This window comes from Eurosta solidaginis, chromosome 5, assembly GCF_040869045.1.
Source record: "Eurosta solidaginis isolate ZX-2024a chromosome 5, ASM4086904v1, whole genome shotgun sequence".
Classification (NCBI taxonomy): Eukaryota; Metazoa; Arthropoda; class Insecta; order Diptera; family Tephritidae; genus Eurosta; species Eurosta solidaginis.
In genome coordinates this window covers 270109653-270131127 of record NC_090323.1, presented here as the reverse complement: position 1 = coordinate 270131127, position 21475 = coordinate 270109653, and the positions used below count along the sequence as shown (strand labels likewise).

General features: G+C 34.9%; 1 protein-coding gene across 1 annotated transcript; it reads left to right on the top strand.

Annotated features, from left to right (window-relative positions):
* Positions 1–240: 240 nt before the first annotated feature.
* On the top strand, positions 241–21214 carry LOC137251834 (uncharacterized). The gene is made up of 7 exons (XM_067786723.1): positions 241–362; positions 19555–19740; positions 19929–20034; positions 20088–20419; positions 20496–20705; positions 20769–20923; positions 21123–21214. The coding sequence occupies exons 3-6, from the start codon at positions 19932–19934 to the stop codon at positions 20889–20891; spliced, it is 768 nt and encodes a 255-aa protein (XP_067642824.1). The 5' UTR covers positions 241–362; positions 19555–19740; positions 19929–19931; the 3' UTR covers positions 20892–20923; positions 21123–21214.
* Positions 21215–21475: the final 261 nt, after the last annotated feature.

The following is a 21475-nucleotide window of genomic DNA, read 5'->3' as shown; positions in this document are numbered from 1 at the left end:
GTTGGCAACAACAACAACAGTAATAAGAGTTGGTGGCACCATTTGACCATATGTGCTTATTGTCTCGTCGGGCGTGTGTTGCATTACTCAGAAATTTTGCACACCAATAACAACATATTACTATGTTTATATGTTTGTATGTGTATATGTGCTAAATACTACGAGGCACAAAACAAAAACAACAAAAACGTAACAGAAAAAGCATTTCAAAAATATTAAAACAATTCAATTTGGGTCACTTAACTACGCAGCTGAATTAGCCAAATGGAAGCCAAATTATGCTGGATGGGGTGGATGAATGAGGTGTTTGGAAGGCGAGTCAAGGCAGCTTATCTATTATATGAGCAAATGTTTACATGCATGTATGTAGGTACATATGTAGCTATCTATGTTTTTTTGTGCTTTATAGCGAGTCGAGTGTTCCAAATTTGCCAATTGTGAGTTTGCAAATATATTGACAAAGTTCGCATTGTTGTGGTTTCATGTTGTTGTTGTTGTTTTTGTGTGGTTGTAAGTGCTGCAACAGTCAATGAATGAATGACAGCAAAAAACAAACAGCGTGAAACTAACACAACAGCAATACGACGTAGTTTTGGTGAAATATCGTGGAACTATGTCAATACACAAACAACAAAAGTATATTAAAAACGGTTAAATATAAAAAATTTATACAAACATATGAACGAAAGATAACATAGGAGTGTTCAATAGTTATATATAAAATGTATGTACATATGTATATAGATCATTAGTATATGTTTCACAAATTTATTTTCAGCCCAATTCTAAACAAAAATTCCGTGCGAGTTTTTCCCCTCTCGCATTCCTCGTATTCTAAATAAAAATTCCTAGCCAGTTTTTTCACTTCTCTCTTTCCTCCTATTCTCTTACACAATTTTTAAACGATCACGTATCAGTTTTGAAATATACAAGAAAGAGTTCCGAAACCATTCCGAAATAATCCTGATAGCAGGAGATGCACAAATATAGTCGAAGTGCTCGTTTAGCCAATATTTGTAAATTTTTCATTTTTAATTTGTTTTTTTAACATATGCTTTTTTGTTTAATAACAGATGCTGGTTTGGCAGAAAATGTGCTGTAACTTTTACAGGTTGATGTTCTTTTAATACTACTTTTATATATCTCACAAAGAATAGGCCACCTTAATGCAAACATAAATACGTACATTAACCTGGGTCGATTTGTATAGACGAAAGTTAACCGATATCGCGCCATCGAATTCTCGCTAGGATTTGGGCTCCGGAAAAAAGTTCCACTACGCATACCCAAAAAAATTATTTTCGAGCCTGCAAAAAAAAAAAAATGGCGAAAGGGTAAATTTTCCGACGAAAACACTCCCCAAAACCCAAAAAATATTTTGTTTTTCAAAAAACTGTTGTAAAAACGTTAGCGATAACAGTTTTTTGAAAAAAAAAAAATTTTTTTTTGGTTTTGGGGAGTGGTTTGGTCGAAAAATGTGACCATTTCGCCATTTTTTTTCGCAGGCTCAAAATTATTTTTTTGGGTATGCGTAGTGGAACTTTTTTTTCAGAGTCCAAATCCTATCGAAAAATCGATGGCGCGATATCGGTTAATATCGGTTAATAAATCGACCCAGTCTAACGTACGTAGTTTTGTAAGTATCTTAGAACACTAATCAAAACAAAGCGTTAAACAATCACATTAAATGCATAAAAATTATGTGAGTCTAAAAATAAATGGCGGAATATCGAAAAGACGCATTCTGTTGCCATAAATACCTCAAATCATGGCCGATTTCGAACAGCCACATCACCACATTAATGCAGTCACAGCATTGTCACAGTAATCAAACAACAAATTCTTTAAACACCTTCACGCTTTTACCTTTAAGAAAATTGAGGCCACAAAAACATTGATAATATAAGTATAGGGGGATTAAAATTTTTTTTGGTATGCTAATTTAATATTACGCATAATTGAATTTACTAATAGTTGTGGCCAAATCCTTCATGCATTATTATTATTTTTTTTAATCTTGAAGCAAATATTTTAAGCGTTTTATTTGGATTCTGAGAGAGTGTTCAAAGAATTTTACGATTCTGTTGAAAGCCTCTTGGAAAACAACGGCATTAGAAACTTCGTCCTTCCTGATGCAGCATAAATTCTGCTCTTTATATCCCATAAGCTGCTTGTACTCATGAATATGTCAAATTGAAGAGCTATTCATGAATTTCGATCAACTCATTTTAAGAGCACAAGAGCATGGATTCAAGCGGATCAATGGGGCTATGCTACCTTACAAAAGAATGTGGGGCAAACATTTGGGTCTGATTTCGGAACTTACAGTACGGATGTACGAAGTGTTTAGTTGAGCAACCCTAAAATATGGAGCATTTGTGTGGTGGGAGGCAGTCGAATTGACTGGCGTGAATAGATGTTAGGTAAAGTTGGAAGAGCTACTGGTGCCGTACAGATGCTATGAGTGTTATAGGCGATATGTCATCTACACAGTTCTTAATAAAATTATCAGCCTCCTAGTACTTGAGCTGCGCGAGGTGGGGCTCTGAACTGATCTTACCGATGGGAAAGGCACCTGTTCTGCTCAATGTAGACTACCTTCTACGTGTATTCCACGTGTTCTTATAGTTGAGCAAAGAGCTGCGATAATACCTGTTCCGAAATTTGTGCCGACATTTCAGATATAAGTGCCTCTTATGCTTCCAATTAAGATGCCATATACATATAACTTCTGTTCTTCCAATTGTTCTACAATCTTGGATTTTATGCATGTCTCTTGAGATTCCATCTTGGGTAATATCCGTCTCTCCTGTACTTCGTGCTATGCTGTCATATCGGTTGTTATTTGTGACGACATTTGCTTCAGCACTGCTAGTATCGCGTTAGTGTCTACGCTTGCCAATGGATCCGGAGTCTTTATCTTCCACTCCATTTTAGTCCCTGGCTCTTCCATATCTGGAAGAAAAGTGTGTTTATCAACGTCGATTCCTTCCGATGCAATAGCTTCCAGTAGTCGTGACTGTAGCTCGGATTTATTTCCAGAAGTATTCAATCCGCTGGATCTTTAATCCACATAATTTTTCATGTCCTAGCTGCTTTCGAAATCTTCGGAATTTATTCAACAATCCTTCTTTTGATACCAATTGCAGCGGATTTTAGGAATCCTTGATTATTCTGCCTTTCTATTATCTTTAGGGTCTCTGAATTGTCGAATAAAGAACTCAAATATCCAGCATAACAAAATGTTTTTTTTTACACTCCTGTAGTAGTGCTACACAAGTAGATTACTCGCGTATTTCAGTTACAGCGTGGCAAAATCAAACTGTATTAATATTCCTCATCTTTCCCTCTTTGTTGCCTCGTTCGCATATTTCTCCAGGAATCTAGACTTTTCACGAACAGCCTTCTCGAACAGTTGATTATTTATTTCTCATTTCTGTGTTCATATTCACGTTGCTTTTTGTGCATATGTGTGTATATGGGTAAAATGCGCGAGTATTGCTGTTTGCTCTTAGTTTTGCTGTAAACATGTATGTGTGGCTGCTTACTTAGCTGTTGTTGTACATTTATTTACTCGCAGCATAGTGAATTACCGAAACTGCTAATATTCGCCACAATATTAAGTAAACGAATGCATACATTGAAAGTTTATTGCTTAGGACACTAATTTATTTCTTGTAATTCACCTACAACAAGAGAGAGGATAGGGTCGGAGAGGCATAGAGACATAGAGACAGAGAAATAGATGTAGGAAGGAGCGAGTAAAAGGAAAAGGGTAAGAGGGTGGAGTAAAATATAAAGCTCCTAGAAAGTCACTCAGATAAATCAGTATAAATCAGAAAAAACAATAAGATTTATATTAACATAGCTAAAAGAGCGGATTGTTGTTGCATATACTAACCTAGTTTTTCATTTTCTAAATTCCAGCTTATATAACAACATATTTAATCATCAACAAATTTGTCTATATTCATATTTTTATTTTTTCAATGCTCATTTCATGCACGCGCATAATGTACATGCACACATACATATGCACATAAATCCACGTATAGATGAAAATGCCGAAGTGCAGTCAATCATCAAAACTACGACGCCATTAGCTAGAAGGAAAACCCGAATGGGTAAGCAGAGAGGTGTTTTTACTTATCTAAATTTTGCATAAGTGTGTACAGTGATTCCACTTTGGAGGCACACACACTTTTTAAAATACTTAGAACTTCCATTTTAAAGCCAAATTTGTATATAACATTGCTCCCAAAATTATTTAAATCCATGCTTTGGCGCTCCAATAGAGGTGGTGGGGTGGGATACGAGCGAGGAAATGTCGGAAGATGCGATACACATATACGCCTATGGAACCAAACTATTGGAACCGGGATGGTCTACTGTGCCGTTTCGTTAATAAGAAGATCGTATTACATGGCAGATTACTTAATCAGGCGGTCAGTGAGGCGATATTCTCTCATAGCACAACAACTGAAGTGTGATAGAGTGCAACTGGACCGTCCACTTCAACCCCGTGTCCGTCCAAGAGAGATTTTTGATTGATTTGTTATGAAAAAAGGTCTCAAAGTTCGCTGATAAGAGCTCCGCGTACGCTTAGTGGAGGTTTTTCATTCCATTTAATAGCAAACAACTGTCGGCATCCGGACAAAAAGTATCCGCTTAACGGAGGGCAATTTGTGCATGGTGCACAAACTCTCCGGCCAACGCAGGTGTCCGCCATATGAAGGTGTTCGTTAGGAGAGGCTCCTCTGTACATACATATGTAGTAGGTATGCACATGTGTTGCATCAGTTGAATTTACTACGTTAGCGGCAAAAACTTAGTCAACTGAAATCGAATGTTCAAGTGGTAAGCGATAGAGCCACAGTCATAAGCGTCCGGGAAAATGTGACAGCGCTAATGTTTCACACGAAAAAAATTGTTGTTTACAAACAAAGCGTTTCCAGGTCATCTTTGTTTACATCCAAATGAAAATGTGGGTCATTGTAAGCGAATACTTACGACGCGACGACGATGACGATACGAATAAGCGAACTAATGAAACATTGACTACATTAATGCAATACCTATGTGTGTGTATGGGTAAATATGAATGAATACTGCATGCTAGCTTTCGAGTATTGATTTTCGTGTTGATTCTGTAGTACTCTTACAATTTGGTATGTAGTAAACGAGTCTAGTCATAAGAGTTAATAGATATCACAATAAGTCACAACAGATAAAGTTTATTATATTGATGACATCAACTGGAATGGCGGCGAACCTAATGTTAACGCTAGAACCAACACTTCTTTGTTATACCTCAGAAATCTCTTGAAAAGGTGAGTTTGCAGCCTAATTTTTAAAACTCTGTTTTAATACTCAGTTGAGCAGAGCTCACAGAGTATATTAAGTTTGATTGGATAACGGTTGGTTGTACAGGTATAAAGGAATCGAGATAGATATATACTTCCATATATCAAAATCATCAGGATCGAAAAAAAAATTTGATTGAGCCATGTCCGTCCGTCCGACCGTCCGCCCGTTAACACGATAACTTGAGTCAATTTTGAGGTATCTTTATGAAATTTGGTATGTAGGTTCCTGAACACTCATCTCAGATCGCTATTTAAAATGAGCGATATCTGACTATAACCACGCCCATTTTTTCGATATCGAAAATTACGAAAAATGAAAAAAATGACATAATTCTAAACCAAATACGAAAAAAGGGATGAAACATGGTAATTGGATTGGTTTATTGACGCGAAATATAACTTTAGAAAAAACTTTGTAAAATGGTTGTAACACCTACCATATTAAGTAGAAGAAAATGAAAAAGTTCTGCAGGGCGAAATAAAAAACCCTTGAAATTTTGGCAGGTGTTACATATATAAATAAATTAGCGTTATCCAACAGATGATGTTCTGGGTCACCCTGGTCCACATTTTTATCGATACCTGGAAAACGCTTTCACATATACAACTACCACCACTCCCTTTTAAAACTCTCATTAATACCTTTAATTTGATACCAATATCGTACAAACATTCTAGAGTCACCCCTGGTCCACCTTTATGGCGATATCTCGAAAAGGCGTCCACCTATAGAACTAAGCCCCACCCCCTTTTAAAATACTCATTAACACCTTTCCTTTGATACCCATATCGTACAAACATATTCTAGAGTCACCCCTGGTCCACCTTTATGGCGATATCTCGAAAAGGCGACCACCTATAGAACGAAGGCTCACTCCCTTTTAAAAATACTCATTAACACGTTTCATTTGATACCCATATCGTACAAACAAAGTCTAGAGTCACCCCTGGTCCATCTTTATTGCGATACCCTGAAAAGGCGTCCACCTATAGAACTAAGGCCCACTCCCTTTTAAAATACTCATTAACACCTTTCGCTTGATACCCATATTGTACAAACGCTTTCTAGAGTCACCCCTGGTCCACCTTTATGGCGATATCTCGAAAAAGCGACCACCTATACAACTACTACGACTCCCTTTTAAAACCGTCATTAATACCTTTAATTTGATACCCATATCGTACAAAAATATTCTAGGGTCACTCCTGGTCCACCTTTATGGCGATATCTCGAAACGGCGTCCACATATGGAACTAAGGATCACTCCCTTTTAAAATACTCATTAGCACCTTTTTTTTTGATAACCATATTGTACAAACAAATTCTAGGGTCACCCCTGGTCCATCTTTATTGCGATACCCCGAAAAGGCGTCCACCTATAGAACTAAGGCCCACTCCCTTTTAAAATACTCATTAACACCTTTCGTTTGATACCCATATTGTACAAACGCATTCTAGAGTCACCCCTGGTCCACCTTTATGGCGATATCTCGAAAAAGCGACCACCTATACAACTACTACGACTCCCTTTTAAAACCGTCATTAATACCTTTCGTTTGATACCCATATTGAACAAACGCATTCTAGAGTCACCCCTGGTCCACCTTTATGGCGATATCTCGAAAAAGCGACCACCTATACAACTACTACGACTCCCTTTTAAAACCGTCATTAATACCTTTAATTTGATACCCATATCGTACAAAAATATTCTAGGGTCACTCCTGGTCCACCTTTATGGCGATATCTCGAAACGGCGTCCACATATGGAACTAAGGATCACTCCCTTTTAAAATACTCATTAGCACCTTTTTTTTTGATACCCATATTGTACAAACAAATTCTAGGGTCACCCCTGGTCCATCTTTATTGCGATACCCCGAAAAGGCGTCCACCTATAGAACTAAGGCCCACTCCCTTTTAAAATACTCATTAACACCTTTCGCTTGATACCCATATTGTACAAACGCATTCTAGAGTCACCCCTGGTCCACCTTTATGGCGATATCTCGAAAAAGCGACCACCTATACAACTACTACGACTCCCTTTTAAAACCGTCATTAATACCTTTAATTTGATACCCATATCGTGCAAACAAAGTCTAGAGCCAACCCTGATCCACCTTTATGGCGATATCCCTAAATGGCGTCCACCTATAGAACTATGGCCCTATCCCTCATAAAATACTCTTTAATGCCTTTCATTTGATACACATGGCATACAAACACATTCCAGGATTTCCCTCGGTTCATTTTCCTACATGGTTATTTTCCCTTATGTTGTCACCATAGCTATCAACTGAGTATGTAATGTTCGGTTACACCCGAACTTAACCTTCCTTACTTGTTTTTTTTATTGTTAAGAAGAATTATACCACAAAATACTAATATCTGAGACTTCAGCGGGTCGGGGGGTCAGAATATACCCGCGGTAGGTATGCCTGTCGTAAGAGGCGACTAAAATACCAGATTCAAGGGGCTGTGTAGCGCAACCCTTCAGGTTGCCAGCGCAATATATAGCTTCTCCAAACCCAATTGTCAACCTCACCTATCCGCGGCGAATCCTGTTTCACTAACAGACGAGGTTCTGGCGACCCCAAGCTCCTCATGAAGCTTGGTGATGGGGAGGGAGGGCATGGCCTGAAGGTAGGACATATGTCGTTCCCGAGATGGTCGGGCTAGCACCGGATCGTACTGGATCTGTATCCGGCAAAGGACCATCACATCGATAACACTCCCCAAAGCCTTCGGGGGCAACCTTATCGCTACAACAACAACAACATCTGATTAGTGCAGCAACTGCAAATTTTCTTTACATCTCATTTGGTAACTCATACGCCAGGTTGATCCTTGAGCGGATTTAGCTAAATTGTAAGGATTAATGTACAGTCAAAGTTGTTTTTAAAAGAGTGGAAACAGAAAAGAAAGATTATTTGTGCAATATACAAATTCTGGAGAATTGACGCTCCCGAGTTATATTTCAAAGTCTTTTGCCCTCTCGATTTTTACACGAAATTTTTGCACTTGATCAAACAATACCTTATACATACTATACACGTGCATTGGTACACAACATCGTGCAAATTGGTCATGATTTCGTTTTTGAGTAAGTTTGAGTGCGTGTTTTCATTTATGTTGTATTTGTAGATGTTGTGCTCTACTCTCGTAGGTTGTGTGTAGTTGAGTTGTATCAACTTACAATACTACATACAAGTTGCACAATACAAAGTAGTATTTCATTTCAAACAGATGTAGTGAGTATTTGTAGAATACTATTTTTGTCTGACTGCAGTAAAATAGAATAAAAAGACAAATTTATTTGTTTTTGGGATGGAAAAATTTTGTATTTATACCAGAAAAGGTGAATAGTAAAAAATACTAATTTTTCAAAGGTATTCATTTTAACATAACATAAAAATAAATAAAAATTTTACATAACTCGATTTCATAAATTGCTTTGATTCACATTAGATTGGTACATGTTTCGAATATTAAAAAAGGAACATAAATCACATTTTGTTATTAATTAATAAATAACTGTAATAATAAAATAATATAATAAAAGTATTTCATTTTAATAAAAATATATAAAAACGTATGTGCATTGTACAATGTAGTACATTGAATGTACATATAAACAAACAAAAAATAACACATATAAATTGATTTCATAAATCGCTAAGATTGACATTAGTTTGATACATATTTTGTATATAAAAAAGTAACACATTTGTTTTTTCATATTAATTAGTCAATAACTTAAAATAAAATTCGTAAAAAAATGATAGTCTAATCAGTCTTTTGAGTTTATATTGACAAACATTATTTCATTAAATGACTTTGAATTCGCTGTCATTTGAGATCTTTTATCGGTTAGTATTGTTCGAGCAATTGAAAATACTCTTTCAGAGGGTGCACTACTTGCAGGGATAGCTAGAATGCGACAACTTAATGTAAACAAAAGAGGAAATTCATTTTTATGCTCATTCCACCACTGCAATATATTAAAGTCATCATATAATGTTACATTAGTGTTTTTGTACTTTAATATTTCGCTATGAATTGCTGAAACACTTGAGTTGGCAGTTGTTTCTGAAGGACTTATGTGCTTTCCAAATAAAGAAAACATTCTGGAAGAATTTGTTGCAGTAGAATTTACAGGTAAAGTAATATTGTCTGCATAAGGTGTCAAAAGGGATTTACAATAATTAATAATTTCCTCAGATTCATCTAAACTGAACTGGGTTAATTTATTTGCAGGAGGGAAAAGAAATAATCCTAATTTGTGGTACATTGTGATATTTGGATCTATTAAGGACGTTATCGTTTCCTGTAAATTTATTTTAAATTCCTTCATTAGGGATGGATCATCGTCTTCTATGGAAAGAGATGATTTCAAATGCTCTATATTCGCATAAACTAAATGTATAGTTGGATATAGCGAACCTTCAAGATCATCTGAGGCATCCTTGAAAACCTTTAAAATTTTCATTAAATTCTCTAAATTGTATAATTTTATGATACTATATTTTTCTACTAGATCCTTTTCTAATAATTTATCTTGAATGGCTGCAAAATTTTTAGCAATCGAGCAAATAGTATAGTATACCGAATTCCATCGGGTTGTACAAAAGCTTTTTAAAGATGTTTCTAATTCTGCGTTCAAGCCTGATTTTTTTAAATATTTTACCAGCTTTGCACATAAAGAAATAAGTTCATCAATTTGCGTCGTCTTCTTTATACATTTTTCCACAGTGTTGTGAATCAAGTGGCTAATGCAGTGAATATTATTATCTTCTTTAAATGCAGCAATCATATTACTTACTCTGTCAGTCACGACTACGACCTTACTGTTTAAGGAACAATTGAATTCGAAAAGCAAACTAACCACCTTTTCTTTAATATTAGCACCTATTTAATAATAGTAAATGAGTAAGTTGTATGATATTTTCAATTATTATGTATTCGTCTTTAATAGAGCTAGTTTTTAATGAAAAATATGGGGGGTGAGGTGCGTATTTAAACATAAAGAAATATATTCTTAAATAAAATAGCAAAAACCCAAATAGAGTTTTGTTTACTTTCGCTAAGAACTTCAAGAAATTCCTCACGAGAAGGAGTTTGTACTCGATGACATCAAAAATGTTCCACAGTGTAATATATTTTTAAAAATATTTTAATGATGTCCCGAAAAACATGAATTTTCATAAAATATCTACACTTGCTCTATTATCATTTGCATTCTTAAATATATAGTAACTTACTTGTATTAGCGAGGCCTTTCATGGATTTTATACCAAGCAACTTATTTTTCGATGAACTGTCCTTTATGTAATGGATTGTTACGGCGAGGAAAGACATTTTTAGGAAATTGTCCGTCCATATATCGCTTGTTAGCGCATATCCAGTCTCAGCTACCGCTGTTACATCGGTTTTTAAAATTGAAAAATGTATTTTAAACCTTTGCTCAACATTTCTATAAATTGTAGTGGGGTGCGGCAAGAGGTTTTCCACATTTACATTAGATCCATGGTTATGTCCAACCTCGAGTATGAATTTGATAAATTCTTTAAGGCCACGATCCTGAGCCAGCGCATAAGGGCGAATGTCACCCGTCACCCATTCTGCCAAAACTTCTGTGCATCTTTTCTTGGTATCTCCATTCACCTCAACTTGTATTACTCCTTCTTCATTTTGTGCTCCAACGAAGCACTTGTGCTTCGACATATTTGACAGCGCATACTTTGAGTATTTGTAAACGCTATTGCATATTTTGCATGCAATAAAGTTTGGGATTTCATTATTTCCATCGTTAATAATATGGCCGAAATAATCCCAAACTTTGCTTCTTCCTCGCTTTATATTTATTTTATAAACACCTGACAGGATTTTAGCTTTAATGTCATTGTTATTCATTTTCACAAATATAATATAAAATTTCACAGAAATTTTACCACAAACTCTTTACTTTTCCACAAAACAATTTGCAATGCGTTGCAACGATCAAGCACACTATAAGTACAATAAGTATTTGCGTATATGAGAGAGAGAAATGAATGCATGTTGTGTAGTTCCCAATACAACATAGTAGAACGAACATGCGATGTTGTGTGTAGAGTGATCAAACCAGAACGACACAACATCTACAACCATCTGTTTAACAACAGCACAACATTTACTTTACAACTTCTTCGTTTGCACAACATATACAAGGTATTTATCAATTATACTACATTGTACAATACTTTGTAGTGTAATAACGCACGTCACTAATACATACATACATCATTAGAACCAACCGAATATTGCAGATCAGTTTAACTCAAGAATAGTTTGAGGTAGTAAAATGTAATCAAGAAATATTATTTGTACGTACATGAATCATAAATCCTACAACCGATCAACTAAAAAAATCGGAATATTCGGAACTAGCGGAAACTAGTTGCTACAAAGCCGTTTTGACTGGTAGAGGTAAATTTAAGTAAAGTGTTTATACCGGTAGGTACATTACCTACCGGTGTAATGCGATCGTAAGCATAGCTCCCGTAAGATATATGTATGTATATTTTGTAGCACGATTAATTGTAGTCCTACAAAGTACAAGTAGTTGATCTCTCTTGTTAGAAAACAATTGATTGAGTTATAAAACTGCATACTCAAGAAAAACTAAGATATGTAAATGCATCTATAAGATGACTGCGAACATTAGTATCTACATAGTATATAGTATATATGCACATATGTATGTACAAATACTTGAGAATCACATACATACATACATAGCTATGCATAAAAATAACAACATCTCAATACATACATACATACGTCCCAAGTGACAGCAGACCAAAAGAGACGAGGAAAATATGCAATTTGAAAGTTATTTGTGTCAATGACGAATAATTTTGATTACAAAAACATTGCGAACACAATAAAACCAGCAGCGGCCATAAAAAAGCATACAAATAAACAAATTCCAAATATCATGAGTATTGAGTAGAAAAGAAAAAAAAGAAAATTAATTTGAAAATTAAATAAAAACAAGTAAATTTAAAGGCAATGCAATCGTTATTGTAATTCTAAATATGTATGGATTAGAGTTGTGCCGTTGTTGTTGCAACTACATGCCACATGCCTATATACATACATATATAAACATATATCTACATATCAATGTCTGTATGTTTTCGCTTTTACTTTGATTGTTGAAACAAACTGCGAAGCGCGCTAAGAATCGCTGGAAAAACCACGTTTGGAATGCGATGCGGCCAATTTAAGGCACAATGACATTTTTTTATATAGATGCGTTTAACATACACATACATTCACATGCAAAATTTCGCGAAGCACTGGTATAAACATTCTCCCTATACAACAGAAATACCTGCTAACATATTTTATGTCGTATTCTATTGTTATATTGCAGTTTTTACTTGCGAAAAGTGTTATAAAATTTACCAACGATTGGGAAAAATAATTTCACTTGCAAATTGTGCCAACGCCCTTAGCAAAAGCAAATGTCAAATTCTTCTTCTTATTCTTTGCCTTTAACAAAATTTGAGAGTTGGCTACTTTTCAATATCAGATGGCGCTAGTGTCGCTCATTCTACCATTCTGCATAAAAATACATGTAATCTACTCATAATGCATTAGCATGTGTTAAACTCATCTATATGAAAAACTACTTATGTGTCAGGGCTATTAGAAGCGTTTAAGCGTAAGGCACAAGGGACGCCAAAGACGGCTGTGCTGTGTCACAAACCGAAGGATGTTTTGTTACCAGCAAGCTGCAACACATACACATATATAACATGTAAGGAAGGCTAAGTTCGGGTGTAACCGAACACTACATACTCAGCTGAGAGCTTTGGAGACAAAATAAGGGAAAATCACCATTTAGCAAAATGAACCTAGGCTAACCCTGGAATGTGCTTGTATGACATGTGTATCAAATGAGTTAATGAGGTGTTAATTATTATTTAAAACGTAGTGGGCCTTAGTTCTATAGGTGGACGCCTTTTCGAGATATCGCAATAAGGGTGGACCAGGGGTGACTCTAGAATGTGTTTGTACGATATGGGTATCAAATTAAAGGTATTAATGAGGGTTTTAAAAGGGAGTGGTGGTAGTTGTATATGTGAAGGCGTTTTCGAGATATCGACCAAATTGTGAACCAGGGTGACCCAGAACATCTTCTGTCGGGTACCGCTAATTTATTTATATATGCCATACCACGAACAGTATTTCTGCCAAGATGCTTTTGATTTCGCCCTGCAGAACTTTTTCATTTTCTTCTACATAATATGGTAGGTGTCACACCCATTTTACAAAGTTTTTTCTAAAGTTATATTTTGCGTCAAAAAACCAATCCAATTACCATGTTTCATCTCTTTTTTCATATTTGGTACAGAATTATGGCATTTTTTTCATTTTTCATAATTTTCGATATCGGAAAAGTGGGCGTGGTCATAGTCGGATTTCGGCCATATTTTATACCAAGATAAAGTGACTTCATGTAAGTGCGTGAACTAAGTTTAGTTAAGATATATCGTTTTTTGCGCAAGTTATCGTGTTAACGGCCGAGCGGAAGGACAGACGGTCGACTGTGTATAAAAACTGGGCGTGGCTTCAACCGATTTTGCCCATTTTCACAGAAAACAGTTATCGTCATAGAATCTATGTTCCTGCCAAATTTCACAAAGATTGGTAAATTTGTGTTCGACTTATAGTTTTAAAAGTGTTTTAGACGAATTAAATGAAAAAGGGCGGAGTTACGCCCATTTTGAAATTTTCTTTTATCTTTGTATTTTGTTGCACCATATCATTACTGGAGTCGAATGTTGACATAATTTACTTTTATACTGTAAAGATATTAAATTTTTTGTTAAAAAATTTGACTTTACAAAAAATTTTTTTTTAAAAGTTCGTCATCCGATTTCGCTAATTTTTATTTAGCACACATATAGTAATAGGAGTAACGTGCCTACCAAATTTCATCATGATATCTTCAACGACTGCCAAATTACAGCTTGCAAAATTTTAAATTACCTTCTTTTAAAAGTGGGCGGTGCCACGCCCATTGTCCAAAATTTTTCTAATTTTCTATTTTGCGTCTTAAGGTCAACGCACCTACCAAGTTTCATCGCTTTATCCGTCTTTGGTAATGTATTATCGCACTTTTTCGGTCTTTCGAAATTTTCGATATCGAAAAAGTGGGCGTGGTTGTAGTCCGATTTCGTTCAGTATAAATAGCGACCTGAGATGAGCGCCCAGGAACCTACATACCAAATTTCATCAAGATACCCCTAAATTTACTCAAGTTATCGTGTTTACGGACGGACGGACATACGGACGGACGGACGTATGGACGGACATGGCTAAATGAATTTCTTTTTCACCCAGATCATTTTGAGATATAGAAGTCTATATCTATCTCGATTAGCTTATGCCGTTACGGATTACCGTTATGCGAACAAAGTTAATATACTCTGTGAGCTCTGCTCAGCTGAGTATAAAAATCAAGCTGCCAGCAATTTAAAGCAGTAACAACAACTACACATCGATCGGCGATTCATTGAGCAACGCAACACAGCGAAGCGAGTTTGATAATGAATTTTTATTCATTTGCTTTTCCACTTGCTAAAGTTAGAGTTTTTCTTTTCACATTTCTGTGTTTCTTTTTTTTTGATTTGCTCAATTTTTGTTTCGTGTTTTTTACGCTCTGTTGTGAAAATTGTTTTAACATTGAATTAAGCAAAGCCATAATGAGCTTAAATATAAAAACATATTCATTATGAAGTAATAGAATTTCAACAGAAAATTACATAGCTGAATGTTTGTTTTTAGATTTCATGGATAATTTTATTTAAATGCACATACAACAGCGAACACTCAGCTAACACTGGAAATTTTTATATTTCGTCAATTAATTTTTTTCTTTTTATTGTTTTCAATAATTTAAGAAAAAACGTCTATGGATTTTATAATTGAAACAGGGCAAACCAATCTCAAAAAAGTTTTAGAAAAATTTTAACGTCGAGAAAATTTTTCGAAAAATATTTTTTATTTGCGGTTTTTTGATTTTGATATTGATTTTTGGCAATTTTTTTACGAAGGGTGCATCGTTTTTTCTTCCATATAAAAGGTAAGACTTTGTGCCCTTTGTATGGTAAAAATTATAAAACACTCTTCGGAAAAAAATTTTCAAAAATCAATGCTAGATTTGAGAGACCTATAACTTTTAATTGGCGGCCGCCATGGTGTGGTGGTAGCGTGCTCCGCCCACCACATCGAAGATCTTAGGTTCAATTGCCAGGCAAAGCAACATAAAAATTTAGAAGCAAGATTTTTCAATTAAAAAACCCTATTTCTAAGCGAGGTCGCTCATCGGCATTGATTTGGCAAACACTCCGAATGTATTTCTGCCATGAAATGCTGAGCAGAGAAAATGTATCTGCCTTGCAGATGCCGTTCGGAGTAGACGTACAGCATGTAGGTTCTGTCCCACAAATTTGCAAGAAAATTTAAACGGAGCACGACGCAAATTGAAAGAAAAGCTCGGCTTAAATCTCTTCTAAATTAAAACTTCGAAGTTTTCGTTACATTTTTGCGAATATTTAAATTTTTTCGAAAGCTTTTTAGTGACTGACTATGTAGTTTCAGTTATAAACATCCTGTAGAGTTTTCTTCAATTATCGAAAATATAAAAGAAGAATCCAACTGACAAAATTTTACAAAAAAAAAAAACTGTCATTTGCGCTATAATAATTTTGTTCCTCCTTTTTTCTTTGTGGAATTTAATAGCACATCTTATGTTATGTCATATAGATTTTATGATTGATAATTTCTATTCTAAAATTTAAATTGAATTGAAAAAGAAAATAACACATTTAGCTGAAACTCGAATAACGCAATTATCTAATTAAAAAATCATAAATTTTAGAATTCAATTTTAATTAAGGACATTTTTATGCATTCTAAGTGGCTTTTGGCTTTTTACTTTTAGTTTATATGCATACATTATGGTGGGCTAAAAAACATTTTTTTTCTATTTTGTTTAGTGGAAGTAATGTTCAGGGGCTCTCTAATTGTGAAAAACTGAAAAATGTACACTTATTGAAAACTCGTTCGCACACAAAGTTTACACTTTAAATTTTCATGCGATTCTGTAAGGTATTGTGCACATTGTTTTGTTGAATGTAATATAAATCAGTGAGAAAATGGTTATCAAACGCTATGAAAACAAAAAAGTCATTCAGCAACAGTGCATATGAGTTTTGAATGTCAAAATAGTGGTCACTGGCTATCAAGAAAACTCACTAAGTTTTTATCAGTGATTTTTCTGGTTCACAGCTTTGCTTTGCAGAATCACACTTTATAACTCACAGTTAGTGAATCCAGCGCCAGGACATCCAAAAAGATAGTCTATAAAAAAGTCAGCTTTTTATTTCAAAGCTTAAAGTTACTTTAGTTTTTCAAGTTTTTATAAAAAATGTACCAGAGCTCAAACTCTAAGTAAACAAATCATTAGCTATAGAAATGTATTTTTATAAGAAATTAACGGTTTTCAAAAACGATCGAAAAAACATTCTTTGCTAACTTAACTCGTTAATTAGTTATTAGAAGTTAAAGATCAACTTAAAATTGTATAAGATTTCCCACTAAAATAAAAAGCTGAAATTTTTAGTGGGTACGATTTAAGATGTTCTGAATAATCACTTTACCAAAAGGCATGGACTGTCGATGGTATGGTTTCTAGAGTTAAGAGTGCCAGATAACTTAAGGAGGTTGATAGCACAGTACAACAATATAAGAAATTTTTCTTGCATCAGAGCAACGCTGGTATTGCTGACAAAATTTTTTAAATTATTTGCGCTGAGCGTACTTATAGGCCAGCACGTCTTACTTATGTATATTTAATTTGGGTGTCTTAGAAGAAATTGCTCCCTATACAAACTTTAAGATGTAGCAGCTTTCTGATACGCTCAGGAAAAATATGAAAAAAAGAAACGAACTAAACGAGTTTTTTTGGTCCCAAAGAAGGCTGATCTAACGTCATCCTCTTTATTAAATTCATTAAAAAATTTAAATTTGTTTCGGCACAGCAACATAAAATATACTTAATTAGTGTCGTAACTTAAACCCTTCCTTTCTTCGCTCAACTGTCACAACTTCTAGTCGCATGCAGGAGGATAATCTGGTACGAGCCGATGTAAATGGGCAGGGCGCAAAAGCTCAATGACAGTCACCTTTAATGAATTTAAGCCATCCAGTCGACATGGGTGTTATGTTCTGGCTTTAGCACGCGCTCTCCTCCCTTCTTTATGTTTCATTTCCACTTAAACAGTTTTACTTAAAGTATGGAAAAATAAAATTCTTTTATTGTCTGACCGGAAATAAATCATGTTAAATGCCAAAAATATTGCGTGTTGTTGCCATTTAACAGCACATCCAGCTCACCTTTTGCCTGTCGCCTCCGCCCACTCGCTTTATTGAATTGTCATGCAGTCTGGGTGAAAATGAAGTTTTTAATAAAATACCGAAATTCCATGAAAAATGTGCTCATCTGTTAAAGCACACGCCACATATATATGTAAATATGTATGTGGGTAAGACAACCGTTCACACACATAAATATGTATATATTCACTATAGTTGTGGCACGCTTCTTCACCCACTTCTAATTACTTACTACAGATATGATAAACGGAAGAAACAGGTGAATAAATTTATCATCAAAAAACAAAAAGGTTTCGTGCTAAGAAAAATTTTTGAATTTAGGTCATTTAGAATTTGAGCAGACGTAGGCTATGTACCTATCTGTATTACATCATTAATTGGAAAATGATATGCATAATGCGCATACTTACTTCCTTACAAATATTTTTTTTCTTCAAGTTTCATACCAATACTATCCCTATTTCGCGATAACTGATGCCAATTGGAGGCCAAGTCTTCCTCTCCCAACTCAGTGGAGGTGTCCCCCATCCTCTGCTTCCAAACTGCGGTATCGACTGAAATACTTTCTTAACCGGAGCGTCTTCGTCCATTCACAAAACATGACCTAGCCAGCGAAGCCTTTGGGCTGCACTATCTTCATATCTGCGTAAAGCTCATACATCTCAACAATATACCTCTTTCGATATTCGCCGTCGTCAGCACAGATAGGACAATAAATCTTCGGGAGAATTTTCCTCTCGAGTACTCCAAGAGCCAACTCATCTTCTCGTGGAACCGTGCATGATTCCGAGCCATACATCAGTAGAGCGTGATCTATGTTCTTCGAGAGAGGACTTTACTTTTCAATTGCCTACCTAGTCCAAAGTAGCACTTGTTGGTAAAAGTTATTATTACCAGTTTGTTTACTATGTTGCATCTGTTTTCGCTGGCAATTCTGGTTCCCAGATAAACGACGTTCTTCACAGTCTTGAATTTTTATTCGTAAAGTAGCGGATGCGCCGATTCTTTTTTGAATGGCAGCAACTATGTACTTCGTATAGTCCTCATTTAAAGCAATCACCCCTATTATGGTTGTCAATGTCAACCATCACTTCGTAATGTCATCGACATCAACGTCACGTCAATGCAGAACGGGTATTTACTAAAACTATGTATTGACGTTGACGTATTATCGATAATTTTATAGAAAAACTATGATCCCTATACTTTTGACAATTGTTTATTTACAATTTGTTCAGTTGTTAATTGATGTTTAGTGTTAAATTTTTGATTGAAAAGTGTTTTTTTTTTTTAACGTACGAAATTCGCAACCTGCTCCTCCAGTGGGCGTAGCACCTATTGCCTGTATCCTCCCCCTACCGTGGCACGGCACTCTTGTTTATTGTGGACAAGCTTTGTTTTGACCTTGCATTTAAGGTCTCTCCAAACCTTGAATTTCACAAAAAGTTACACTACATATAGACGTAGTAAAATAAATAGGTTTTCACCTTTTGCCAACCTTCAGCATTTTTGAGTGGTAGTCCGAGAGCATTCCAATTTGGTTGCAATACCTTGCCATTGGTACTTAACATTTTTTGGAACTTCTGCAACAAGCTCCGTGTATTGGTTGTTGTTGATTATTTTTACCATTTTTTGAAATTTAATTAAAAATAAATAAATAACGTGTACATATTTATAAAAATAAATAAGGCTTATTTTACCAATTTTTAATAGCCGAATTTCGTATTGCAGCGCTTGTCGTCACCAAAAACTATGTTGACAAATTTTGTGTCACGTCACGTCAACACAACTTCAATATTGTTTTAGCCGATACCAAAAAAGCATCAACACCCGTCAATAGTTATCGACTTTGACAACGCCGATACCAATTCATGAGCGTCGACACTCATTTCCTCATTGTTCACAACCATAATAGAGGTGAATATCTACTTTTTTCACATAGCTTGTTTTATTAAACTGCAGGATTAGAAAGCTGACTACTCAAGTTCCATTCCAAACGAAGATAATTTTATACTTATTCCTCTTTTACATCAATTATATCATGAATTTTCGTAATATAATATTTAATAAAACATAATAAATAATAAAAAAATATAATACACTAGAATATGGAAACAACAGCATTCGAAAATCTAGAATGCGGATCATTTGGCACTCAGCATACCGCAGTTGAAATATCGCAACTATCTAATAACGAACTTAATATGATTGGTATGCTCACTAGTTTTTTAATAATTCTGACATAATGAAAGCTGCCTTTGCAGGATGTGGGTCCTATACCCAATTAGAAGAAATTCCTACAGCGCAACCACAAAAAGATAAAATTACCACTCCGGCAAGTAAAAAGCGAAGGATATTCACCACATCTGGTGACTATAATGAAAAAGGCAATATAATTGATAGCGAAATCCTTCAACAAAAACTATCCAATAGTCTCAACATAGAAAATCAACAACAACTAGAATTAGTGGAAATACATAACACGCCCAGGCCCAGTATACATAAATTACTTGCCGAGATGGTGGAAAACCAAAAAATTTTTCAACTGTCCACTACCAAAAGATTGGAAAAAATAGAAGAAACTTTGCACAAAAATGTAATAATTTAATTTGCATGACCACTGTACGTAAACGTAATATACCCGCTGGGACAAATTTCAATTTTATTTTCAGTTCATAGATAAGAACGAATTTGATGGCCAGACTAAAATGCTGCGAGAAAATCTGGTTATAAATCATCAGGTGCTTAAGGTTACAAAGCGGGTGTGTGGGGAGATCGACGAGGTGGAGTTAAATATTTTATCAACACTTCCCCTGGCGAACATCGACGAATTAGACAAAATGGAAACGGACCTACAAAAGCCTGATTTCGAGAATGCAATGGTACTGAAATTTTGTGAAATATTTAAAAAAATGTATAAGATTTTAATTAATAATTCCAAATAGCTTACATTCATACTAAAGCAAAAAGGAGCGTCTTCATCGCTGGACGACGTTTTCAGGCATTTAATAAAAGATAATTTAGTTCATAAATACAATTGGGATGGTCGCTGTACAAAGTTTGCGTAAACAGCCTTAAGTTTTTAATGAGGTTTTTTTCAGTAAGTTTTTCATTACTTAGAAGGAACTTACACACATGAGATTTTACAAGTTTTCAATAAGATTTCTTTCCGAATTAAAAAAAATCGTGTCAGTATTTAACACCAGCATTCAAAAGGGAAACTTAAAACTTTTTGGCATTTAATCAATAGAGTTGTATGAAGGAAAGGTTACTATCTAATAACTTTAACTTTTTTATAGATGCATCATTGGGTCGCAAAACGTTTGAAAAATTAATGCGGAAGTCGATCGAGCTGGCGCATAACCGATTTAAGCACGTCAAGTCAATAATAAGTAATAGTAATAAATAAAATAAACTTTATTCGTTTAAGCCACTTACATATATAAGTTTCACTTGCATGTTTGAAGGTATGTAACTCACCTTTTATACCACGTGCTAACTTTTTTAAATTTTAAATTTAGAATTTACCTTTTTTTAAATTTAGTTTTAATTCTAATTATTGTTAAATAAAGAATGAATTATTAATAAATTTTGATAGAAAACTGACTTTATTGGTATTTAATTTAGAATATGGAATTATTAACTAGTAAGT

Coding starts and splice junctions, on each gene's coding strand:
- LOC137251834 (XM_067786723.1), top strand. CDS start 19,932: ATGGAAACAACAGCATTCGAAAATCTAGAATGCGGATCATTTGGCACT. Junction 20,035..20,087: donor TAACGAACTTAATATGATTG/GTATGCTCACTA, acceptor CTGCCTTTGCAG/GATGTGGGTCCTATACCCAA. Junction 20,706..20,768: donor CTGATTTCGAGAATGCAATG/GTACTGAAATTT, acceptor AATTCCAAATAG/CTTACATTCATACTAAAGCA.